Here is a 27370-nt window from a genome sequence, read left to right as displayed (position 1 = left end):
GTATGATTTGTGGTTGCAATATGAATCCTCGCCTGTACCTATACAGGTACAGTGAGGATTCATGTTGACTATTTAGATTATACACAAAAAGATCAATGATGACCAATGTATATTTTTGATGTTTTTACTAAACAAAAGAAATAACTGCTTCCATTAGCAGTAGCGGTTTTTCCCAAAACGCGCTGTAGATAAGTTAGCTATAGCGCGTTTTCTGTACGTGCGCTACTGCTAGTTCGAGTTAACCACCCCCCGCATCAAAATTTCGCTAAGTCCTCCTTTCCCCTCCACCAGCCTGTTCCCCTACTCCCTGTTGCCGCCGCCCGAGCTCGAGCGCGCCTGTGCCCTCACTGCCGACGCCGCCGCCCGCCCTCAACCTCACCTCCGCCGCTCTCGACCACACTATCGCCGCCCTCGACCTCACCGCCACCGCCCTCGACCGAGCCCACCGAGCTCGCCGCCCAGGACCGCCGCCCTCCCGATCCCGAGCCCTCCCTCGCCGCCCCTCCGTCGCCGAGCACCTCCCCGCCACCGTCTCTCCCTCTATAAGCCCCCCACCCCTCCCCAACCCCCTCTCTCTTTGCTTAGTTAGTAGATGATTTTAGTAGTAGTAGATGTTAATTTAGGGTTCATAGATAATGATTTTTAGAAGTAGTGGATATTAATTACTAGTAGTGATGGTAAACTAGTTGTATAATTAGCAGTAGTACATGTTAATTAGTAGTAGATGTAGTAGTTAGATGTTAATTAGTAGTAGTAGATGTGCTAGTTTCTTTCTATTTATAGTAAGTTTATATTTAGTAAGAACTAGTTGAATTAATAGAACTAGTTTAGTTTTAGTTGAACTAGTTAAGTTTTAGTTGAACTAGTATAGTAAGTAAATTAATAACTAGTTGAACTACTTCATTTTTAGAAAGAACTAGTTTTTTCTTTTTATACTAAGTTTATATTTAGTAAGAACTAGTTGAATTAATAGAACTAGTTGAATTAATAGAACTAGTTGAACATGCCATATTTGGTGTTATTTTTTAGTTTAAGCAATTATTTCATGTTTTGGTTACACCTCCGAGTGGCCTATGTTTTGCCGGAGTGTTGATTAATTTCCGTTCCGGCAAATTTCAGGCGCTCGATATGTCCTTTTTTAGCAAAGGTCATGCCGGATTTTTCCGTGAATTTTGGCATGACTTGTGCTAGAATATGTGGGAAATATCGAGTGGCCTGGATTTTCTTTGAAAAATAATGATCTAATTTAGGTTTTTTAGTACATATATTTAATTGTACAAGTTTAATCTTTGAATTATGAACATAGGAAATGTCGTACTCGGACGACGACAGTCTCCCGGGGGAGTGCAGCTGGTGCCACGACGATCGAGGTATGTGCGACAGGTTCGTTGAGCTGGATGAAGATCGGCGCTTCAACATTAAGCTCGAGGAGACCTTCGATGTTGAAACGGTACGCAACAACGACAAGTGTTTTTTTCGTAATTAAGCATGACTTCAACTATTTCAACGTCTAATTTTCATCTTTTACAATTCGACTAGCTTATCCCATGCCATGCAAGACGCTATGTCTTGGAGAGGATGGGTTTTGAAGACCATGAAAATTTTCAAACAAAGAAAATACACCTAAGGACCCATCATGATATCGATTTTGAAGTAAATCTGTATAATTCTCATAGCGTAACCCATTTTGGTTGTCAAAATTGGGAAGCACTTTGCAAAATGTATGGTTTTTATGAGGGTATGATTGTCACCATGGATCTTGGTCATCCTGACATCGAGCAAGACAATATGGACATTTGGGTCCTTGTTGATACGCTTCCAATTCTACCGCAATGTGAGTTTCTCAAACATAGTTATTAACTAATTTATATTGTTTATTTCAAAATAGTTGACAGCTTATTTCCATTGACAGCTTATTTTGAATCTTCAAAGAATGTGCAGAAGATGGTAGACAAAACCCACTACATTCATGGCTCCGAATTAACTTATAAGGAGAAAAATCATCTGATTGCTTATTGTACTTTTTTTGAGAATTACAATACCTATTATCAAACTCCTCCAAATTATGGTGAATATGTGCCACTAGTGCACGTGTTGAACCACGATAACTTCTATGGAGATACCCTGGTAAGATATTTTACTATTACGACATCCGTGCATTTTTTGCATACTTCTAAAACTAGTACATCATTACTAACTACGAAGTTATTACTATGTTTTTCAACAGAAAATCCCGATGGATTGTGTGCCTCATCTGATGTATTACAATGGTCGCCTTGAAGTTCTGAACCTACAGCCAGGTCATCCTACGGATCTCACCTGTGCATATCGAATTTCTGAAACCGGTGAACACATGCTAATCAAAGAGTGGAAAAAATATTTGGACATTCGTAAGGAGGTTCTTGGAAGCAACATTAAGCGAAAGGCAAGAATTGGAGACAGGATAATCTGCATTCTCCATAATGGAGAGCGAGGGGCTATCTTGTTTTTTGCTATTTTACCTTAGAGAATATAGTAGGTCTTAAGAGAATGTAGTAGGTCCTATGAGGTACAATATGTTTATTATGTGATACAATGTGTTAGAGTTGAAGATGTTAGGAGTACTTGTGATAATGACTAGTGACCAATGATATGATGATGATGATGATAAGTTGTTAATGATATGATGATGATGATGATGATATTTATTATATCATTGGGTGAAAGAACCGCGGATTAGTTTCAAGTGGATGTCCGTCCACTTGAAACTAGTCCACACGGTTCTTTCACCCCGTGATGTAATAACTCATGATGATGTAAAAACAATTTGTAAATTCCTGTTGTATGAAAATTTGTGTAAAGGTGTACGAATACAACATGAAATAAAAAAGAAATAAAATACGAAATAATAGTAGCAACGCGGGCAGAGAGAAGCGCTACTACTAATTACCAGCAGCGCTCCTCCAAGAACTTGCTGCTACTAAGTCGATTTAGCCGTAGTGTGGGTGGAGGCACGCTACTGCTATTCGTTAGCTGTAGCGCCTTATCAGTAGCGCACCACCCCGCGCTACTGATAGGTCTAAAACCCGCGCTGCTGCTAGCCTTTTCCCTAGTAGTGATAGTTTGGACCATAGATATCTCTTTTCTCAGAAAGCTGAAACTCATGTGTGTTGAGCCTCTCAAGTATGTCAGATGGATCGAGTGTCTTGAAATCAGGACGTTCTTGAATCATCAGGGCTAGGGTGTCAAACGAACTGTCAAGTGATCTCAGTAGTGTCTTGACGACTTCATACTTGGTGATCTCAGTAGCGCCAAGGGCTTGAAGCTCATTTGTGATGTCAGTGAGTCGATCAAACGTGAGCTGGACATTCTCATTGTCATTTCTCTTGAAGCGGTTGAAGAGGTTGCGAAGGACACTGATTCTCTGATCTCTTTGGGTTGAGACGCCTCCGTTGACCTTAGAGAGCCAGTCACAGACTAGCTTAGATGTTTCCAAAGCACTCACACGGCCATACTGTCCTTTGGTCAGATGACCACAGATGATATTCTTGGCGGTAGAGTCCAGTTGAATGAACTTCTTGACATCAGCAGCAGTGACACCTTCTCCAGCCTTGGGAACGCCTTCTTGACGACATACCATAGGTCAACATCAATGGCTTCAAGATGCATGCGCATCTTATTCTTCCAGTAGGGATATTCAGTTCCATCGAAGACGGGGCACGCAGCGGAGACTTTAATTATCCCTGCAGTCGACATAGCTAAAACTCCAGGTGGTTAAACCGAATCACACAGAATAAGGGAGTACCTTGCTCTGATAGCAATTGAAAGTGCGTTATATCGACTAGAGGGGGGTGAAAAGGCGATTTTTATGAAAGTCTTCAAAACGTGGAAGTTTCGAAGACAAACGATAGAAATAAGCCTATTACCATGCAGCAGAAGGTAGACTACACTAGGCAAACCATAGTCAAGTATTCAATGAAGTGAAAGCACAATGACTAATAGCAGCAATGTAGTGAGGATCAAGTAGGAAGATATTATGAAGCCAAACAGAACACGCAATCACTTAGTGAAGACAAAAGATAGTGCAATCATACAATGACTTCACAAGGACCAACAGTAAGTAAAGGAAAGGGAAGGATGAAACCAGTGACTCATTGAAGACAATGATTTGTTGGACCAGTTCCAGTTGCTGTGACAACTGTACGTCTGGTTAGGGCGGCTAGGTATTTAAACATGAGGACACACAGTCCCGGACACCCAGTCCTGAACACGCAGCTCAAGACACCCAGTCCTCACCGTATTCCCCTTGAGCTAAGGTCACACAGACCTCGCCCAATCACTCTGGTAAGTCTTCAAGGTAGACTCCCAAACCTTCACAGACTTCGTTCACCGGCGATCCACAATGACTCTTGGATGCTCAGAACGCGACGCCTAACCGGCTGGAGGATTCACAGTCCTCAAGTGTAATAAGTCTTCAGATCACATAGACAAGAAGACTTAAGTGATGCCTAACACTCTTTGGCTCTGGGTGGTTAGGGATTTATCCTCGCAAGGAATTCTCTCTCAAAGGCTTCGAGGTGGGTTGCTCTCAAACGACAAAAGCCGTACTCTAACTCTGAACAGCCAACCGTTTATGGTTGTAGGGGGTGGGCTATTTATAGCCACTAGGCAACTCGACCTGATTTGTCTGAAATGACCCTGGGTCACTAAGGAACTGACACGTGTTCCAATGGTCAGATTTCAAACTCACGCGGCAGCTTTACTTGGGCTACAAGCAAAGCTGACTTGTCCGACTCTGGACAAGTTTCGCTCTCATAGTCTTCACTCGAAGACATGGGTTTTGGTTAAGCATCACTTCAGTCATTCTAACTGGTTCACTTGGACCCCACTTAACAGTACAGTGGTTCCTATGACTCAACAAAGAAGAAACAGAACTACAAAAGATCTAAGTCTTAGAGCTCCATAGGCTTCATGCGATGTCTTCTCTTGTCATAGTCTTTAATGAGAATATCTTCATATACCACCTTTGACATCAATGTCTTCATACATTTTTAGGGGTCATCTCTGGTAGGAAAACCGAATCAGTGAGGGACTTCGACCTGTGTTATCCTACAATTCTCACAAACACAGTCCCTCAACTAGGTTTGTCGTCAATACTCCAAAACCAACTAGGGGTGGCACTAGATGCACTTACAAGTCTTCAAGGTAGACTTCCAAACCTTCACAGACTTCGTTCACCGGCGATCCACAATGACTCTTGGATGCTCAGAATGCGACGCCTAACCGGCTGGAGGATTCACAGTCCTCAAGTGTAATAAGTCTTCAGATCACACAGACAGGAAGACTTCGGTGATGCCTAACACTCTTTGGCTCTGGGTGTTTAGGGCTTTGTCCTCGCAAGGAATTCTCTCTCAAAGGCTTCGAGGTGGGTTGCTCTCAAGCGACAAAAGCCGTACACTAACTCTGAGCAGCCAACCGTTTATGGTTGTAGGGGGTGGGCTATTTATAGCCACTAGGCAACCCGACCTGATTTGTCCGAAATGACCCTGGGTCACTAAGGAGCTGACACGTGTTCCAACGGTCAGATTTCAAACACACACGGCAACTTTACTTGGGCTACAAGCAAAGCTGACTTATCCAGCTCTGGATAAGATTTGCTCTCATTGTCTTCGCTCGAAGACATAGGATTTTGGTTAAGCATCACTTCAGTCATTCTGACTGGTTTACTTGGACCCCACTTAACAGTCCGGTAGTTCCTATGACTCAAGAAAGAAGAAAAAGAACAACGAAACAACTAAGTCTCCGCGCTCCATAGTTTTCACGCAATGTCTTCTCTTGTCATAGTCTTTAATGTGAATGTCTTCACATACCACCTTTGACTTCAATGTCTCCATACATTTTTAAGGGTCATCTCCGGTAGGAAAACCGAATCAGTGAGGGACTTCTACCTGTGTTATCCTGCAATTCTCACAAACACATTAGTCCCTCAACCAGTTTTGTCGTCAATACTCCAAAACCAACTAGGGGTGGCACTAGATGCACTTACACATACCAATCTAGATCATCAATCAACCAAAAGACAAAAGATATCTACTCAAAACATTATAGGATGGCAACACATCATTGGATCATAATATGTGGCATAAAGCACCATGTTCAAGTAGGGATTACAGCGGGGTGCGGGAGAGTGGACCGCGTAAAAGAAATGAGGATGGTGATGTTGATGAAGACGATCACCGCGGCGATGATTCCTCTCCCAATGGCACTCCGGTGCCACCGAGAGACAGGAGGAGAGGTTCTCCCCCTTGTGCTTCCTCCTCCATGGCCTCCCCCCTAGATGGGGAGAGGTTCTCCCTCTGGTCCTTTGCCTTCATGGTGATGATGGCCCCTCCGGGATCCTCCTCCATGCCCTCTGGTGATGACGGCCCCCTCCGGCAGGGTGCCAGAGAGGGCCTAGATTGGTTTTCGGTGGCTACGGAGGCTTCTGGCGGTGGAACCCCCGATCTAGGTTAATTTTCCGAGGTTTCTGTATTTATAGGAATTTTTGGCGTCGGTCTCACGTCAAGGAGGTGCCTGAGGCGTCCACGAGGTAGTGGCCCACGCCCAGGGGGGTGGGCGCGCTCCCCACCCTCGTGGACAGCCCAGGACTCTTCTGGCCCAACTCTTTTACTCCGGGGTCTTCTCTTGGTCCATCAAAAATCGTCAAAAATTGGCACGTCAATTGGACTCCGTTTGATATTCCTTTTCTGTAAAACTCAAAAACAAGGAAAAAACAGAAACTGGCACTGTGCTCTAGGTTAATAGGTTAGTCCCAAAAACCATACAAAATAGCATATAAATTCATATAAAACATCCAAGGTTGATAATATAATAGCATGAATACTTCATAAATTATAGATACTTTGGAGACGTATTAGTCGTGTGGGTCAACTCGAGCACGCACCTCCATCAGGACCAGAGCAGCCACAGCCGCAGCAGCGCCCCCTCCACTTCGTGCAGAAGGGCAGAGCAGTCTCCAGGTACCTCCGGCTGCAGAGCACAGAGGACCTCGTCAGAATCGACAGTCAGCAATACGGGGTGAGCAAAATCAGTCTCTGTTCCATACTGCTGAAGTTTTCTCCGATGAGGATTCAGAATTGTCACCAGTTCATACTCATCGCGCACATCACAGCCAGTACAAACCACGGATTCCTCACTCTAATTTTCCCAAGTTTGATGGGGAGGACCCCAAGTGGTGGAAGCAGCAGTGTGAAAAGTATTTCCGCATGTATAAGGTCCAACATGAACTATTGGTCGATTTTGCCACAATGCGCTTCGCAGGCAATGCAGCTCTCTGGCTTTAGACATACGAAGCCATGCACACGATCGACAGTTGGGCAGCGTTATGTGTAGCGGTGTTTGCAAAGTTTAACAGAAATAAGTACACGAGGGCCATTGATGTGTTCTTTGCATTGAAGCAGACAGAAATTGTGGATGAATATGCCCATGTGTTTGAGGAACAGATGCACAAGCTGATGGTGTACAATCACGCCTACGATGAAACATTTTTCATCAATCGCTTTGTACAGGGGCTGAAACCATCCATTAGAGCACCTGTCAAGTTACAGCAACCAACTTCAGTCGATGTAGCTTACTCATTAGCACAAACACAAGAGGCACTACTTGCAGAGGACACCACAAAGTACAGCAAGAAATGGGAACAATGTTTCAGTTCCAAGCCATATATACATCAGGGTTTAATGGGGGCGTCACCAGCAGACAAAAGACCTGAAGAGCAAACAAGGGTATCAGATAAAGTGGACAATCTCAGGGCTCAGCACAGAGCAAGAGGAGAATGCTTCAAGTGTGGAGAAAAATATGGACCAGGTCACAAATGTCCCAGTAAAGTGCAGTTACATGTAATGGAAGAGCTATGAGATGCATTGCAGTCACAAGATTCTGCTGTTAGTGACTCTGACAGTGAGCATCAACCAACTGAGCCGACCGACAAGGACAGTGATGATTGTATGAAGCTATCTGTGCAAGCAGCCACTAAAACATCCTCTAAGGAAAGTATCAAATTGCAGGGCATGGTGGGGAAACGCCAACTGCTGATCCTGGTAGATTCTGGGAGTTCCACTAATTTTATTAGAATCGATTTGGCCAAGGAATTAAAATGTTCAACAGAAGATATTCCTGCATCAACTGTTACTGTTGCCAATGGTGGCACTCTGCCCTGCACTACTCAAGTTCCCAATTTACAGTGGTTCTGTCAGGGCCAGACATTCAACACTCAACTTAAGGTTTTACCACTGGGCACTTATGACATCATACTAGAAATGCAGTGGCTTGAAACTATGAGCCCCATGTGGGTGGATTGGAGGAAAAAATCATGAGGTTCAAATATCAAGGAACAAGAATTACACTTCGAGGTGTTAAAGATCAACACAATGCGTGTAAGGACATCTCTAGGAAACACTTGCAAGGGCTGCTGAACACTAGAGCAGTCGAGCAGGTTATTCATCTCTGCCACATGGCAGAAAGACCTATGTCAGAAACTGACATACCACCGACAATGCAACCTCTGATCAACAAACACAACCAGCTGTTCAATACTCCTACTACCCTGCCTCCTCACAGAGAATTTGACCACCAGATACCTCTCATACCTGGAACAAAACCTGTGAATGTAAAACCTTACAGATACAATCCAATGCAGAAACAAGAGATAGAACGGCAAGTAGCTAGCCTACTATGCTTCAACAAGGAGTTGTTTAGCACAGCTGCAGCTCTTTTGCCTCCCCTGTTCTATTGGTCAGAAAGAAGGATGGAACATGGAGGTTCTGTGTGGACTATAGGATGTTAAATTCTGTCACAGTCCAGCAGAAATATCCCGTGCCTATAGTAGAAGAACTATTGGATGAATTGGCAGGAGCCAAATACTTTACAAAGCTGGATTTGAGATCAGGATACCACCAGATCAGATTAGTAGCAGGTGAGGAGCACAAGACAGCATTTAAAACTCACCATGGCATATATGAGTTCAAAGTTATGCCCTTTGGGCTAACTAATGCACCTACAACATTCCAAGTTGCAATGAACATCCTGTTTGCAAGGTTACTAACGAAGTGTGTGTTAGTCTTTATGGATGACATACTCATTTACAGTAAAACCCTAGAGGAGCACCTCCAACATCTAGAGCAAGTCTTTACAATTCTGCAAGAAAATCAACTGTATGTGAAGCTCAGCAAGTGTTCTTTCGCCCAATAAGAACTAGAGTACTTGGGACATGTCATAAGTGGAGCTGGAGTTCAGACTGACCCAGCTAAAATTGCAGCAGTCCAGAACTGGCCTGTACCAACCAATGTCAAGCAAGTGAGAGGCTTTTTGGGACTCACAGGTTATTACAGGAAGTTCATAAAAAACTATGGAATTATCAGCAGAACTTTCTCTGACTTATTGAAAAAGGATGTGATATTCCAGTGGACACCTACTGCAGAAGATGCATTTCAAAGCCTTAAAACTGCTCTAGCTCAAGCCCTTGTTCTAGCTCTAGCTGATTTCAAGAAAACATTCGTGACTGAGACAGATGCTAGTAACAATGGCATTGGAGCAGTCCTCATGCAAGAAGGACACCCTATCTCCTACTTGAGCAAAGCATTGGGCCCTAAAGCTCAGGCTCTCTCCACATATGAGAAGGAGTGCTTGGCTGTCATCCCTGCAGTGGACAAGTGGAGAAGCTACTTACAGCATGCCCGCTTTACACTGTCAACTGATCACAGGAGTCTAACATACTTACAAGATCAGAAAATCACTAGTCCTATGCAGCAAAAAGCTCTCTTAAAACTGCTTGGACTAAGATACACCATCACATATAAAAAAGGTCAGGATAATAGAACTGCTGATGCATTGTCTAGATCACCTGCTCATGTTGAATTGCACAACATATCATTCTGCACACCCAAATGGTTGAGTGTGGTAGCTGAAGGGTATCAGCAACATCAAGAAGATAAGCAATTGTTACAAGAATTGGTTCTGACTGGTTCCAATGAGAAAGGTTATGTGCTACACCAAGGGATCATCAGATATAAAGACAGAGTATGGCTTGGTCATAATACTGAAGCTCATCAGGCTATTCTGTTGTCTCTCCACTCTAGTGGAGTTGGGGGTCATTCTGGATTTCAAGGAACATATCAGAGAATTAAGGCACTGTTTTCTTGGCTAGCTATGAAACAAGATATTCAAAAGTATGTTAAGGACTGCACTGTATGTCAACAAGCCAAAGCTGAGCATGTAAAAAAACCTGGACTGCTCAGCCCTTTGCCAGTCCCTAAAGAAGCTTGGAACATGGTCACCATGGACTTCATTGGTGGTCTTCCCAAGAGCAAAAACTTTGACACTGTACTAGTTGTCATTGATAAATTCAGCAAGTATGCTCACTTCATTCCATTGTCACATCCATTCACCGCTCTCCAAGTAGCTCAACTATATATGGATCATGTGTACAAACTGCACGACCTTCCTCAAGTAGTGGTAACGGACAGAGATCCTATTTTCACAAGCACGATGTGGCAAGAGTTATGCAAGCTTTCTGATACAAAGATGAACATGAGTTCTGCTAGTCACCCAGAAACTGATGGCCAATCTGAGAAGCTCAGTCAGTGCCTGGAAACCTTCTTGAGGTGTATGGTACACTCGGCCCCCAAGAAATGGGCGTACTGGCTGCCTCAAGCCGAGTACTGGTATAACACAAACTACCACTCAGCTCTGGGACATACACCATTCCAGGTGTTATATGGATATCAACCCAGACATTTGGGCATTTCCAATCTGCAAAGCTCTCTATCTTCAGATCTCTCCAGCTGGATGGCTGAACGTACAATGATGCAAGGGTTCATTCGGGAACACCTCCTTCGAGCACAACATCGGATGAAAGCGCAAGAGGATAAACACAGGTCTGATCGGCAGTTTGCAGCGGGAGATTGGGTTTATCTGAAACTGCAACCCTATGTCCAGCAATCAGTGGTGAGACACTCCAACCAAAAGCTCGGGTTCAAATACTTTGGACCCTACTGGATCGTGGAAAAGATTGGAACGATGGCCTACCGACTGGATCTTCCAGCATCAAGCAAAATCCATCCTGTAGTTCATGTGTCACTACTGAAGCCGGCCAAGCCTCCAGATCAAACTGCAGTACAGACAGAGACACTTGATACACTGCTCCTATCAACATCTCTGACGCCGACGCTGGTATTGCAATCCCGTTTGGTGCAGGTCGGTGGACACACGCGACAACAACTGAAGATTACATGGAGAGGCCTTCATGTGTCCATGGCAACTTGGGAATGGGTGTCGGATGTGGCAAGAACGACACCAGCGTGTTGGTGAACAGTCCGAGGGCGTACTATTGCTTAAGGGGAGGGGTATGCAACGACCTGGGCCTTGCCATGCCCTGTGTGTGTGAGTGGCCGTTGGGCCGGCCCGGTGTGGCCTGTAATAGATCCGTTATATAGCTAGCGTGTGGAGGGAGGAAAGGGAACTGGCATTGTAAACATTATTATCTCGAATACAATCCTTCACAAAAACGAGTAGTACTTGTTTTTGATAAAACACAGTTTTCCAGCTTTGTGAAAACAGAATTATTCTTATCCACGTTTTTGTTGGAGGACCCAAACAAGGTTTTAATCTGTTAGGCGGTTACACGGGTTCACGGAAAACCTGTTCGGCTAATCCTACGTATCCAAACAAGGCCTTAGGGCTTCATCTTTCCTTTCAGTCACCTATCATTTTTGTTAGTTCCACAAAACTACCATATTTATGGTTAGGTTTGTAGAAAACCAGCTCTCGTGCCTAATATCTTGCGAAGGCCACTGCATATCAGTAATTCTTTTGCAGAAAACACTGATCGTTCATTTTGCCTCGTTTAAGCTCGCTTATGACAGATGTGATCAAATCGTCAGAGCTGACTTGGCAAAAAAAAATCCACATATACGCGTTGAATAGTGTACTCTATCTTCTCCAATATCTTTGACATAGACACCCTCGATCAAACAACAAAAACGCTGAATGGTCTAAACGCAAAAATATCTTGATGACATTTTATTAAAAGATCATACAGTGTAAAAGATGTCCTGAAATTTATCAAACACGTGTTGTATCATTAAAAAAATATTGCGGCACTTGAAAACACTTAGAAGTTGGAGGCCCACGAGGAAATTTAGGGTGAGAAATTAGGAAGAGATGGGCAATTCCTATTGCTTGGGATGAATCTCGACCTTTTTTTTAGAAGAGGTATGATTGTCCGCCAGGGCTATTTCTCGCCTACAACAAGAGCTACTGTAGCCTCGCCTATGGCGTGAGGATAGTGAGCCGACCCATACGGTAGTTGTCTCTGGCGTGAGGTTTCTTTCATGTGTTTTTTCTTATCGATATTCACTTTTTCCTTAAGAATTCTTCTCTTCTTCTTTTTTCCTTTTTGTTTCTTCTTCGGTTTTACTTTTTTCTTCGGCTTCACAAGTTTTCTTTGGTTTTAAAGTTTCCTTTTTTTTCAACAAATGTCTACTCCTTTTATTACATATTGTACATTTTTCTTATACATGTGTACCATTTTTTGATACACATTGAACAATTTTCAAAATATTGACCTGTATTTTTTCTCAAACACATTTTTCTAAATACATGTTTAACATTTTTCTTCTAGTGGTATGAAAACTTTTGTAAACTACACGGACATTTTTTAGCATTGTGTACACACATACACTCACCTCTATGAATGCGCACACACCCTATCCCTGTGAGCACATTTGAAAGATTGAGCGGGCACATCATGTTGAGATTGACAAAGTCATGACAGGCACCTTTGTAGTCGACGAGAACATCTTCTCGCACTGAATGCACATCATTGGAAGGCCTGAAATAATTTCAGGAAAATGCGAGAATTAATATCAAGTCTAGGATTTAAACCTTGGCGGACTTGGAATGCCATTGTCCTCCTAACCATCCGACCACATGTTGGTTCACCATGAACATATTCTTAAAATACGTCAATTTTTCTTTTAAATGTCACGTGCATTTCCTTAATGTTATAAAATATCTTTTGAATTAAGCATACATTTTAAAAAATGTCAAAAACATTTTTTAAAACACATGAACATTGTTTTAAAATTGTCATGCATATTTTTTCGAATGGTAGGATGTTTTTTTCTAAGTTACGAGACCAATTTTTTCATTATATGATTCTTTTAAAATGGTACGTAATATTTTCCAAAACACGTGACATTTTTCAAAATGTCATGTATTTTTTTAATGCTATCATAAAAATTCTAAAGGACGCAAAAATAATTACATTTTATAAAAAAGATGAATGCACGATGAACCATTTTCTAAATTGAACCAAAATATTTTTTCCAATTTTAGAAATATAAATAAAAATAATATAAAAAGTAAAAAATAAAGAACATGTTGGAGAGGCAGCGCTCTCCTATGTTGGGCGGAACCATTTAAGGGGCGCCGCATGAATTCTTGTTGTTCTGTCATGCTAGGACAAGTGATATGTGGTGTATAAAGGGAGTGTTTTAGAGGTTTACAGTTCCTGGGAAGCAGACCACACCTTCAAATGGTTTACGACCAGGCAGCAGGCAGTGGATGTTTACGGATGTTTACTTCAAGTTTGTGCACAAGCATGCAAGCAATGTTAAAGTAGGCAAGGCTCCTCCAGTGTTTGAGAAGAACTTCAACATCATCGTCCAATTCATTGTGATTGTAGTGTCGTTTTATTGGTGTGATCGTATGTACCGTGTAGTTGATAAGCTTGCCACATAGGAGTAGGATACAAGGTAAGCAGACCATGCCGCATATATGCAACCGAACATCATGTCGTTGTAAGAGCCCAACCAATGCAGGCAACCAAACACAGGGGCTAGAAACGGTGTTGTGATGTATGGAAGTGGTATGTAGACAACCAAACAACATGCAAATGTGTTTTCTGCATTATTTGCTTAACCAGACCCATGTGGAAAAAAAAAAGATGGCAAGACGATGCTGGCAACCAAATTACGTCCAAAGAAGCAAGTTGCTTGAGGTTTCAGTTTCCTGGCAGAGGGTGCAATGTTGTGCCCGAATCTCTTGGCAGAAACTTCGCCCCAACTCCAAGCCAAGTTCTTCCACGCGGCTTTGGCCGGCCTAGCTGCAAGCTTGCCCGGTCGAGCTATCGTATCGTCCGGAGCTCCGTCACCCATACGCGGTGCCAAGTTTGCGTATTTGCGAGCAGGCAGGCGGCAGTCATCTTTTTTAGGGAAAGCAGGCACCAAGTCTTATTTCGTGAAAGAATCCACCTTATTGCCCAGTGCATCGTTTTTTGACTAGTCCTCGTCGTGGTTAACACCGCACCAACCAAGCTTAGGAGTTGAAGTTCGAGACATTCTCGACTGCCGGCTGCCGCCCCCTCTTCTACGGCTCCACTTCCAAGTGCCAAAGCGGCCACGCCACAACCACAACAATGGCGCTTCCAGCGACCTCGTGGCTGCTCATCTCCCTCCTCCTCGCCGTGACGCCAGCCCCTAGCACCTGTGAGGAGAGCGTGCGCATCGCGGGCGCAGGCGGCTTGCTGCAGTGCTACCCGGCGCCGGCGCTCACCAACGCCACCAACGGCACGGCGTTTCGCGCCACCCTGCTCCCGCTCCTCGGCTCTCTCCCCTCCGCCGCCGCGCCCACGGGCTTCGCCTCCCTACGGTCCGTCACTCGCAGGGAGCGCGCGTTGGCGCGGGGGCTCTGCTTCGGCAACTCCACGGTGCCGTCCGAGTGCGCCCGGTGCCTGTCCGCCGCGGCTGGGAACCTCACAGCTGGCTGCGGCGCCACCAGCCGGCGCCCCGGCATCTGGAGCGACCGGTGCTTCGTCGGCTACGCCGACACCAACGCATCCTCGTCAAACGAGGACGGCTTCCGCGCGCGCGTCCTCCTCCCGGGCGACGACGCCGTCCCTCGCTCTGTGGCCAGCACCAAATCCTTCTACTACGCCCACCTGCACGATGTACTCGTCGCCATGGCGAAGGACGTGGCGCGGCGCGCGGCCGCGAACATCTCCGGGCCGCGGATGCTGGCCACAGCGGAGGAGACCAACTCCGACAGCGCGGTGAGCAGAACAGTGCACGTTCTGGCGCAGTGCGGGAGGGACCGCACGGCGGCGGCCTGCGTCCGGTGCCTACAGAACTCGGTGCAGGCCGTGGACTGGGACCTCAACGCTGCCCGCGTCGACGGTGGCGTGGCGGCCGCGGTGGTGGGCTTCAACTGCTACATGCGGTTTGAGGTCTCCACTGCAGTGGGTGGCGACACTATCACTGGCGGTGAGTTCTCTCAAGCTCTCACAGACAAAAATAGGCTTCAATCTTCATCGTCGTCTTCTTTCCAAAATTTCTCAGCGAGAGTACAGTATAACTAATACTCGGGTTTTGTTTTCCTACAGTTATGCTACTGGTGGCATTCGTGCTATGTATATTTACAGGAGTCGCATGTGGGTGTTTGTGTCCTGTACCCTGATGAAGTTGAGAAAGAAGGATAAAATTCGTTGCAACGATATCAGAGATCAGGAACGCAATAAAACCTTATGTTCCAATTAAGTTTCTTATTGCATACTCTGTATATCTTAATGGGAAACGCTTCCTCTCAGTAGTCTGATATGAAAGCATTCCTCATACCACTCCGGTGTCGTCGATACAGTTTTAAGTTTTAGAGGCTGTTTGGATCGCAGCCCTCGTCTTTTTTTTTAGCAAGAAAACTAGGTCTTTATTGATCAATACCAATATTTACAGGAAATGCGATTGGGTCACTCGACGTGCCCAACCAAATATGGCGCCCGTAAGATAGAGAAGTACCTGACCTAGCTAATCTATGAGCTTTAGTATTTGAAGCTCGAGGTTCGAAAACAAAATTACAAGAAGTAAAAATTTTCACAGTTTCTAGGATCTCCCTAATAACACTTCCATAGCTTCCTCCCACGCCCTGGCAAATATGGTTCACAACATGTTTACAATCTGATGCAATTTGGAGATGTTGTAAACCCAAGTCTTGCGCCAGTGAAAGAGCTTCTCGACAAGCTAATGCTTCCAAACTAGCTGGATCAGATATGCCCTGGATAACTAACACCGACGACCTAAGATAGGAACTGTCACAATCACGACAGATGGCTGTTGCGGTTCCTGCATTGTGTTGCAATGAAACTCCGGCGTCCACATTTATCTTCACTAGTCCCTCATCTGGCGGGATCCAGCGTCGTTGCATATTATTGCATGTAGAACCAGCTCTTGTTGTGGGCTCAGGTATACCCGAAATTTGATCCAACTCAGAGATGAAGTTTGTGACAAATGTATGAGTTTCATAGGGGCTTTGATTAATACCTTCATGAATGAGTTTTCTCCTTGCATACCATATCGCCCACAAGGTCACCGTCATCCGAGTGAATTCGTCGTGACTTAGAACATCCATCATAGAAAAGAGCCAACTCCTAGCGTCTGGTTCTGGTGTTGCAATCATATGCTCTAACAAATCATGGTCCACGAGAACCCATACGCAACGCGCCATGGTGCACTCTAGGAGACTATGCCTCCACGAGTCTTGAGCTCCACACACGAAACATTGGTCCTGGTGAGACATCTTCCTATGCTTGCGAACATCCTCTGTTGCGAGCGAATTCTTGGACAGCCTCCATAAGAACACTTTTATCTTTGCTGGTACAATAGTTTTCCAGAAAGTAGCCCATGATTTTTCAATTTCAGAGCTATTAGAGGACCCCGCTCGATTTTCTAGCCAATCTTCTCTTCGTTTCTTGATAGCCATGATCATCCTATATGCAGAACGGACAGAGAAAACATCATTCTTTTCAAAATTCCACGCCCAGAAGTCCTCTATGTTTCGCGTGCACACTGGAATCTGCAAGATAACGGCTGTATCATAAGGCAAAAAAATTTGCTCAACTAGTTGTGCATCCCACCTTGCGTTATTCCGGTCCAATAACTCAGAGACCAACTGAGGTGGTTGGGCAATCAGTGACACGATTGGGTGCATGTTTTCTGCTCTCGGGATCCAATTCATATCCTAGATGTTTGTCGTAGCACCTGTCCCTATCCTCCTGATAAGTCCCACCTTCAATGTGTCCCGACCTTCAAAAATTGATCTCCAAATCTGAGATGGGTGATTGCCCAACTCAGCTGACAAAAATTCTGTGTTGGGGTAATAGACTGCCTTTAAAATCCTAGTACCCAGAGAGTCCGGGTTTTCAAGTATACGCCATGCCTGCCTGGCCAACAGCGCTAGATTGAAGATTTCAAAGTCTCGAAAGCCTAAACCTCCCATATATTTTTGCATGCTCATGGTGTCCCAAGAGACCCAATAGGGTTTGCGCTGGCCTTGTTTACCGCCCCACCAGAAAGCTTTGATCATGGACGTCAACTTCTCACACAACCCTCTAGGCAGCTTGAAACAAGACATAGAATACACAGGTATTGCTTGGGCCACGGGTTTTATTAGAACGTCCTTCCCAGCTGCTAACAACAATTTCTCCATCCATCCTTGAATCTTGCTCCATAGCCTATCCTTGAGGTATTTAAATGATCCATTTTTTGAGGTGCCTACATCCGATGGCATACCAAGATATTTCTCATTCAACTGCTCGTTTTGTACATGCAAAATATTTTTTATGGCACCTCTTACCACTTCAGGACAACCCTTACTGAAGAACATAGAGGACTTATCCCTATTTACTCTCTGACCAGATGCTTGAGCATAGGTTTCCAACAGGAGAGACACCTCCTCAGCTCCCTCATTAGTTGCTTTAAAGAACAGCAGGCTGTCATCCGCAAACAGCAAATGGTTTACCGGTGGTGCCGATGTGGCCACTTGAAGTCCGCTTAGATTGGATGACTGAACTCTGAATTTCAAAAGGCACGAAAGGCCCTCTGCTGCCAGCAAAAATAGGTATGGTGAGATCGGATCCCCCTGACGAATCCCACGTGTAGGATAGAATTCATCCATCTTCTGACCATTAAACAAGACTGAAAAGGAGACTGGGGTTACCATGCCCATTATTATATCCACCATCTCTGTGTGAACCCCAGTTTCAGCATTATCGCTCTCAGATAACTCCATTCCACCCTGTCATAGGCTTTCATCATGTCCAGTTTCAGCGCACAATGTCTATGCTTTTGGGCCTTATTTCTCTTCATAAAATGCAAACACTCATATGCAGCAATGATGTTGTCCGTGATAAGACGTCCAGGAACGAAGGTAGACGGTTCCTCAGAGATGATCTCAGGCAGCACAATCTTCAAACGATTTGCTATTACCTTCGATGCCAGCTTATAAAGAACATTGCATAAGCTTATAGGTCGAAATTGAGTTAGCATCGATGGATTTTTTACCTTCGGTATAAGCACCATAATGGTTCTATTAATTTCCTGTGCACTTTCTTTTCCTTCGACAATACTCAAAACCACCCTAGAAATTGCTTTGCTACAAATGTCCCAATGTTTCTGAAAGAACTGGGCTGCGAATCCGTCCGGACCCGGCGCCTTTTGAGGGGCCATCTGAAAGAGAGCAGTTTTAACTTCCTCCACTGTGTATGGTGCATTTAGCCTTTCATTCATCTGTTGAGTCACCTTACACGGCACAGTGTTTAGGACCTCATCCATATTTTCGGTGCCTTCGGATGTGTACAAAGTGTTATAGAAAGAGTTAGTCATAGCCTTCATCTCTTGTACATCATTCGTAGTTGTGCCATCTGCTCGTAGCAAAACTATAATTTTATTTTTTGCACACCTCATATTAGCACGCATATGAAAATAGCGTGTATTCTTGTCCCCTGCTCGGAGCCATTCTACCCTTGCACGCTGTTTCCACATCATCTCCTCCCTCCTGTATAGCTCCAGTAACTCCTTAATTTCTGTTTCACGCAGCGATGGGCCAGTTCGCCCTGGGACAGACCTGAGGCACTCTAATTCTCTTTTCAATTTTTTAATGCTGCCTCTGACATTGCCGAAGGTTTTTCTGTCCCATTCGCCTAGAGAGCATGAGAGCGCATGCAGACTGGCTGCTACGTCTCCGACAGATTCTCCCTGCGTCGATCCCCAGGCCTCAATAACTTCTGCCCAGTGGCGGAGCCAGCTCAAACTTAGAGCCTGGGCAAGATATACGTGATGCCAAGTTAATTATATTTTGCCCAAACAAACTGTACGTAAACCATTTGTTTACTACTAGAGCTCCATGCACATGCACCATGGGAGCCCGGGCAGCAGCCCCGGCTCGCCGGGTGCTGTCTCCGCCACTGCTTTTGCCCGCAGGTCAGGGTGTACCTCCCACATGCATTCATATTTAAATCCTCTGTTGATTGGCTCATGATTGCTCTCCTGCAGACGTAATTGGATGGGTTGGTGGTCTGATGCTGCAGCATGCAAGTGCTCCACCTCTGCATTGGGGAAAACGCCCCGCCATGCAGCTCATGCAAGTGCACGGTCGAGACGAACACGCGTGAACGTTCCTCCGGCAAACTTTTTTTCAAAAGTCCAGCTTAGGCCATTGAAACCCAAGTCAATCAGCGAGCAATCATCAACTGCTGCCCTGAATAAATCAATCAGGTTTTGGCTCCTCTGACCCACTCCGTCGTGTTCGCTTGCATGCAAGACTTCATTAAAATCGCCAACTAGAACCCATGGAGCGTTTGAGGTTCCAACCAGGCTTCTCATAGTATCAAAAGTCTTGTATCTCTCCTGCACTTGGGCTTCTCCGTAAATACATGTTAACCTCCATGGCATAGGACCTGCATCATGAATCATAGCATCTATATGGTATTTGGAGTAACCAGAAACTTGTAAATTTATTTCATTGTTCCAGAAAATCCCTAGGCCACCACTCCTACCATCACTACTAACAGCATAGCTTTTATTGTATCCTAATTCTCCTTTCAAATTCTCGACACGTACACTATCAATCTGGGTTTCAACAATACATAGTACGGTCGGGGTAAATTTCTTCGCGAGATCGCGAAGTTCGTGAACTGTCGTGGGGTTACCCACACCACGACAGTTCCAACTAATGATATTCATTGGGCCCGGCGGCGCCCCTCTAGGGAGCCCGCCCAGTTTTTTGTCACCACGGACGCAATGTCTGTACCATCAGAATTACCCTTAGGCCTTTTTGGATCCCTCTTTGGTGGCGGACTGACCATAGTTGCTGTAGAGGGAATTATTGCTAGCTGACTCCTCTTTGGATCTTCAACAATCTGCTCTGTACTTGTACTTTCTATGTTTGCATCAACACTATTAGTTCTTTTCCTGCTAAGGTTCAGCATGTCCACATCGTTCAGGTCGTCCTCTGGCTCGTCATGCTCCTCATACTGGCTTGAGTTTCCCCGGCCACCACTTCGGCCTCCTCGGCGTCCTCCCCGGCGTCCACGACCACCTCCTGGACCGCGGCCATTGCGCATATACCATGTGGCTTTGAGCTCTTTGAAGACCAAGGCAGACGGAGGATGAATCCCATCGCCATGTTCTTTGTAAAGATGTCCCAGCATGCCACAAACAGCGCACCAGTCCGGCAACTTTTCGTACTTCACCTTGTAGATCTGTCGCTTGCCGTCGCGGATCAGGGACACTGCATTCTCGAGAGGTTTGGTGACATTAATTCTGATCCACACACGGTAGAAAATACCAGGGAAATCCTGAGATGGGGGCTCGGCAAACAAAACCTCGCCTACTTTTGCCGCCAACGAAGAAACTAGGTGAGCATATAGATCAGGGACGTCATGGATTTGGATCCAAATCTCCATGATGTCGAGCTTGATGGTTGAGGGTTTAGTCACCCCATCATATTCCTTGATGATCACGGCATCGCCTCGGAAGTGCCATGGTCCGTCCTGCATAACTCTTTCCCAATCTCCCAAACATGTGAACTGGATGGTGTAAAGATTGTCTTCCAGCGGCCTGAATTTAGCTTCCTGCGCCAAATCCCAAGCAGCCCTCATATTTTTATAGAACCAAGTCTGGCTATAGGTTTTTGCTGTATGAACCCTAGCCAGTGCTATCCAACGAGCAGCCGCAGGTGGAGCATCTTTCTCATCGAACACGACGTCGTCTAGATCCTCTTCATGCAGCCCCAACTCCTTCATCATCCTCTCGACGTCATTGATCCCTGCCGATCCCGACGCCTCCGAAGCCATGCAGATCCCTAACTCGATTAAGGTATATCAAGTTCTGTGGAGAAACCCTATTACTGTCGCACCCAAATCAGGCCAGCCAAGCCCCGCCAAAGACAGGACCGACCGGCCAAGGGAGATCGGCGGTAGGGAAGGTCAGAACCTCAGCGGTGGCGGAATCGCCCCACAAGGAAAGATAACCCTAATGAGAGGGAAAAAGATGCAAAAGCGGAGCTATACCTCCTCGTCTACCATGCCAAAATATTGGCGTTGACCGACGGTTGGATGCCTGTTTGGATGGGCTCCAAGTTTTTGGCACGCCCAGCCCGCCAGAGCTCTCTCCAGCTATTTTCACGCCAAATCATGGACGAATCTCGGGCGAGCCAAACGACCGCCAATTTTTTGGCGTGCCCCTGATTTGGTCGGCTGAGACTGGGCAAGAACCAAACAGGCCCATGACCGCACAGCCCAGATTTGCAATGGAGGCCTCGCTCAATTTTGTAAACCTGCTTTTCATGCCATGTCCCATAATCCCGCACCCATTTCTGTTTCCCCAACTAATCGCGCTTCCTCTTCTCAAAAAAAAAAACTAATTGCGCTTCCTTTTCTCTAGCCTTTTCCCGATCGAGCTCACCCTCGTTCACCTCGCCAGCGGCTTGCCTGCCTCCGACCTACTTCCTCCGTTCCAAATTACTTGTCATAGAAATGGATGTATCTAGAACTAAAATACATCTAGATACATCCATACTTGCGACAAGTAATTCGAAACGGAGGGAGTAGATCGCCGTCGGGATCACAAGGTGCCTCGCTGCTCTAGTTCTCTCCGCCCGAATCTTGGGACCGATCAGCCATGAGGACCTGACAACTCCCGTTTCATCCTCGTCCGCCCATGCTACCACGGCTACAACACAAGTTGTGTGTCCCTCGTCACAGTCGCAGTCACCGCCTCACCGACATGGTCCTATTCATCGCACCTGTGTGTACTCCTATAATGTTTCGATAGTAATCCTACGATATTTTGGCTACCACTGTAATATGCTTCCCATTTTTCTTCTGGTGCAAATTCTAATATCAATGGAAGCAATATTTGATGCATGACATTTGTACGTAGGAAGCAATTATTTTGGAAACAATGTTTATTTACAAAATGCCATGACTCATGAGCAACAGCAGAGGTGGCCCCGTTCGCTTCGTTTAGGGCTTCTCTGCGGCCATCAAGGACCAGCGGGTAGATGAGGACGACAACAGCAAGGTGGCTATGCTAGGGGTAGAAGAGGCGATGGCGAGGATGCCGGCCAACACCGGGGACAAGGAACACAATGGGGAAGCGTCTTAGTCATCTTCCTCCATTAATGATTCTCTTCTCCAGCGCCCCCCCCCCCAACATCAGAAGCTCCCCTCCAACAACAGCGTCCCCCTCTCCCATCAGCGGATATGCCTACGATGCTAATCCCGAGTTAAAGAAATATCGATATAATCAGGAAGCAAAAAGCATGAATATGTGTATATGTGTTGGTCTTCTATTGAAGCATGGAATGAAGGTAAAGGAAGCATTTCCTTTTTGTTGATGGATCACTGAATGATAACCTATGAAGCATTGCGGAATTCTGGAGGAAGCAAGTAATTAACTTCAAGAACAACATATTAAGCATGCACGAAAAAAGAAAGGAAGCACACAATTACAATGGTTGCAAAAATAATTGAAAGCATGGAAGCATATGTGATGAAACATTGAAATATTTCTATGGAGAATTTGAATCAATGGTGACATATGGCCTCTCTAAAACACAAAAATAGAACCATTTTTTAATTCAAAACATGGAAATATGATCATTTTGTTGGTGCCGAAGCAATAAAATGATAAATTATGTATGAAATAACTAAACTGCTAGTAAATCAAAGAATTGGAAGCACGATATATGGAAGCATGTTATACAAAAAATTAAGGAAGCACACCACATGGCAGTGTTTGGAGAATTTCTTTAACTACAGATTACGAAGCGTGGTGGCAGTGTTGGAAGCATGACTTCTGTACAACGGAAATATGCATGCAAATCTGAAGCATGCTTTGGAATGTTAGAAGCAGAAATATCGATGATTTATTGAGGGAAATCAGTGGCATGCATCATGGAAATTGCTAAGATATGGAAGCTGGTGCATGAAAGTAAAGATCATGCGTGCATCATGGAGTACCTTTCGCTGATGCATGGAAACTACCGAAGCCCACTTAAGTACTAATTAAAGGCCCACGTCCAGCTAGTCTATTATATCGGACGGTAAAATCAACTTAATCGTGCAGCAGTAGACTAGTCTGATGGATTGCTAGGGATCAGTAGTCTGGTCCCTAGTGGTTCCCTATCTTAATTATCTCCATAGGACCAGCACGCATGTCGGTTACAAAGATGACGGAAGCAAGCCACAGCAACTCGGGGCAACAAGATGGTCGATCAAGAGAGACTGTGTCACTGGATGGTCTTTTCTCTTTATTCCTTTTATTTTTTTGACGTGTTTGTGTTGATGCTCTAGAGGACTCCTTTATTTCATTGCACTTGAATTTGCTGTATTTAAAAATGCGTTATATCGACTAGAGGGGGGGGGGTGAATAGGCGATTTTTATGAAAGTCTTCAAAACATGGGAGTTTTGAAGACAAACGATAGAAATGAACCTATAACCATGTAGCGGAAGGAAGACTACCCTAGACAAGCCATAGTCAAGTATTCAATGAAGTGAAAGCACAAAGACTAACAGCAGCTAGGCAGTACGGATCAGGATGGAAGATAATATGAAACCAATCTGAACAAACAGTCACACAGTGAAGACAAATGGACAATCCAAATAGGCAATGACTTCACAAGGACCAACTGTAAATAAAGAGATGGGAATGATAGAACCAGTGAGCTCGGTGAAGACAAAGGTTTGGTAGACCAGTTCCAACTGCGGTGACAGTTGTACGTCTGGTTAGGGCGGCTAGGTATTTAAACCTAAGGACACACAGTCCCGGACACCCAGTCCTGAACACGCAGCTCAGGACACTCAGTCCTCACCGTATTCCCCTTGAGCTAAGGTCACACAGACCTCGCCCAATCACTCTGGTAAGTCTTCAAGGTAGACTTCCAAACCTTCACAGACTTCGTTCACCGGCGATCCACAATGACTCTTGGATGCTCAGAACGCGACGCCTAACCGGCTGGAGGATTCACAGTCCTCAAGTGTAATAAGTCTTCAGATCACACAGACAGGAAGACTTCAGTGATGCCTAACACTCTTTGGCTCTGGGTGGTTAGGGCTTTATCCTCGCAAAGAATTCTCTCTTAAATGCTTCGAGGTGGGTTGCTCTCAAACGACAAAAGCCGTACACTAACTCTGAGCAGCCAACCATTTATGGTTGTAGGGGGTGGGCTATTTATAGCCACTAGGCAACCCGACCTGATTTGTCCGAAATGACCCTGGGTCACTAAGGAACTGACACGTGTTCGAACGGTCAGATTTCAAACACACACGACAACTTTACTTGGGCTACAAGCAAAGCTGACTTATCCAACTCTGGACAAGATTTTCTCTCATAGTCTTCACTCGAAGACATAGGATTTTGGTTAAGCATCACTTCAGTCATTCTGACTGGTTCTCTTGGACCCCACTTAACAGTACGGTGGTTCCTATGACTCAACAAGGAAAAACATAGAACGACGAAACTGTTAAGTCTTCGCGCTCCATAGTCTTCATGCGATGTCTTCTCTTATCATAGTCTTCAATGTGAATGTCTTCACATACCACCTCTGACTTCAATGTCTTCATACATTTTTAGGGGTCATCTCTGGTAGGAAAACCGAATCAATGAGGGACTTCTACCTGTGTTATCCTGCAATTCTCACAAACACATTAGTCCCTCAACTAGGTTTGTCGTCAATACTCCAAAACCAACTAGGGGTGGCACTAGATGCACTTACAATCTCTCCCTTTTTGGTGATTGATGACAAACTAGTTGAAGTTTTCAACGGGGAATATAATATGTGAAATTATAAAGGATAGGGGATTGTCTTCATAAGTTGTAAGGGCTCCCCCTGAAGATGTGCATATAAGTAATTTTCTTTTGGAATGCAAATGCACATGGCAGGTTGTACTTGTGGAGATCCTCTTCAACTTATGATGACAATTCATTATGCAAGATATGACGTGACGAAGATGATGATATGCATAATGAAAAATGGACGTCTGCAAAATGATTTAAGTGCGGAATTTATCGTCGCATCACAGAATAGCAAATAAGTAGCAGACGACTATCGAGTTTGAGTGTTACAACTCAAAGAACCAAATGTATCAAGACGGAAGAGTTGTAAACACTAGGCAAAATATAAAACTACTGCCCATATGAACCCGCTTGAAGACTATCAAACTCATATGCTTCTCCCCCTTTTGTCAGTAAGGACCAAAAAGGTTTGAAGACATAGAGCACCTACTCGTCCCCATGAGGAGTTGGTGAAGTAGCAGGGTCTTCGGTGTTGGTTGGCGGTGCAGACGAACTCGGTGCAATGTTGATTCGCGCTGAAGGTGGTGAAGTAGCATCGTCTTCATCATCGATGACACGTGCATTCACTGTTGCAGTAGAGGAGGAGAACTCAGAGTCATCAAGAGATGGAGTTCGTCGCAGCACAATCCTTCTTGGAGGTGTTGAGTCAAACTTGAAGCGTTCAGAGAAGCCATCCTCTTGAAGATCATCTTCAGAGCACATAAGCGTCAGCCCTTTCCATGTACGCCGACAGGTTTCATGGGCAACAAAGGCATTCTTGGTGGCAAGGTTGTGAATCCTGTTTACGTCCATCAAGAGGCTTTGCATTTGGCGCTTCAGCCAGCCATGATGCTTATCCTGTTTCTGATGAAGGGCAACCAGAAGCTCTCGGTCATTGAGAACACGGGATCGCTTCTTGGGCCGTTGTGCAATGGTGCTTTCAGTGGCTTCAGTGAGGGTACGATGAGGTGCACGGGTAGTACCAGCCAGAGGATAAACATGAGTGACTGCTGGGTTGCCTTCAATGTGTTGAGAGAACTTTGCTTATCAGCATTCTGAAGACTAAGGGTGTAACGCCCCGTGACCGATGTGCCAGGTGTCGTCCAGTTATTCGCTGTTGCCGCGTTGTCTTTGCTTGCGTGTCATGCATTGCATATCATGTCATCATGTGCATTTCATTTGCATACGTGTTCGTCCCATGTATCCGAGCATTTTCCCGTTGTCCGTTTTGCAATCCGGCGCTTCGTTCTCCTCCGGTGGTCATTTCTAGCTTTCTTTCGTGTGTGGGGGTTAAACATTTCCGGATTGGACCGAGACTTGCCAAGCGGCCTTGGTTTACTACCGATAGACCGCCTGTCAAGTTCCATATCATTTGGACATCGTTTGATACTCCAACGGTTAACCGAGGGACCGAAAAGGCCTCGTGTGTGTTGCAGCCCAACACCCCTTCATTTTGTCCCAAAACCCACCTAAACCTCCTCCATCATCTCGGTCGTTCGATCATGATCGCGTGGCCGAAAACCGCACCTCATTTGGACTCTCCTAGCTCCCTCTACCTATATATATGTGGTCTCCTCCGAAATTTCCGCGCAGGCGAAACCCTAAGAATTTCCCCGCACGCCGCCGGACATGTCCGTTCCGCCGCCGAACGTGTCCGCTCGCCCGGCCACCTCACCCCGGCCAATCGCCGGCTGCCACCTCAGCGCCGCCGCCTCCCTCCACCTATCCCGTGCCGCCACGTCACCGCGCCCCGCCTCCTCCCTCTCCCCGCGCCGCCGCGGCCCAGCGGGCCCGAGGCAGGCCTGCCCGGGCCCGATCTTCTCCGCCGCCGCTCGGTCGCGCGCCCGAGGCACGCGCCGCCCCGCCGCCGACTGTTCCTCGCCGCGCCGCCCGTCTCCGGCCGCCGTGCGCCATGCCCCGCCGTCGTCCTTCGTCGCCGCCGTCCTCGACCGCCGCGCCGGCGCGCCCCGCCCGCGCCGCTCCGGCCAACGCCCCCGCCAACGCCCTGCCGGAGCTCCTCCGCCGTCCGGCCACCGCCTCGCCTCCCTCCGGCGCCGCCCCGCTGCGACCTCGCCGGAGCTTTGCTCGCGTCAAGCTCGCCGGAGCCCCGCTCCGGTCGGATCCGAGGAGGGTGGATGAGATCCACCCATCCCTCCAACCAAACGGCGTCCTCCGTCCCGGATCTGCGCCGTCCCGCTTCTCCTCATCCCGTTGACTTTCTCCGAAA

The 27370-nt window shown here is 45.9% G+C and overlaps 1 protein-coding gene across 1 annotated transcript; it reads left to right on the top strand.

The window, feature by feature from the left end:
• The first annotated feature begins 14246 nt into the window (after positions 1-14246).
• On the top strand, positions 14247-15944 carry LOC147978743 (uncharacterized). Its single transcript, XM_087546517.1, has 2 exons — positions 14247-15299; positions 15419-15944. Exons 1-2 carry the CDS (start codon positions 14456-14458, stop codon positions 15490-15492), a joined length of 918 nt encoding a protein of 305 aa, XP_087402643.1. The 5' UTR covers positions 14247-14455; the 3' UTR covers positions 15493-15944.
• The last annotated feature ends 11426 nt before the right edge of the window (positions 15945-27370 follow it).

The sequence above is a fragment of the Triticum urartu genome, chromosome 3A (genome assembly GCF_056163025.1).
Source record: "Triticum urartu cultivar PI428250 chromosome 3A, HENAU_Tu73, whole genome shotgun sequence".
In the NCBI taxonomy this organism is placed as follows: domain Eukaryota; kingdom Viridiplantae; phylum Streptophyta; class Magnoliopsida; order Poales; family Poaceae; genus Triticum; species Triticum urartu.
The sequence above is the reverse complement of the archived record's forward strand: the minus strand, read 5'-3'. Positions and strand labels throughout refer to the sequence as shown.

What these genes read in the sequence shown, in the direction of transcription:
- LOC147978743 (XM_087546517.1), top strand. Translation starts at nt 14,456, where the DNA reads ATGGCGCTTCCAGCGACCTCGTGGCTGCTCATCTCCCTCCTCCTCGCC. An exon ending in TGGCGACACTATCACTGGCG is followed by an intron (nt 15,300 to 15,418) that starts GTGAGTTCTCTC and finishes GTTTTCCTACAG; the next exon opens with TTATGCTACTGGTGGCATTC.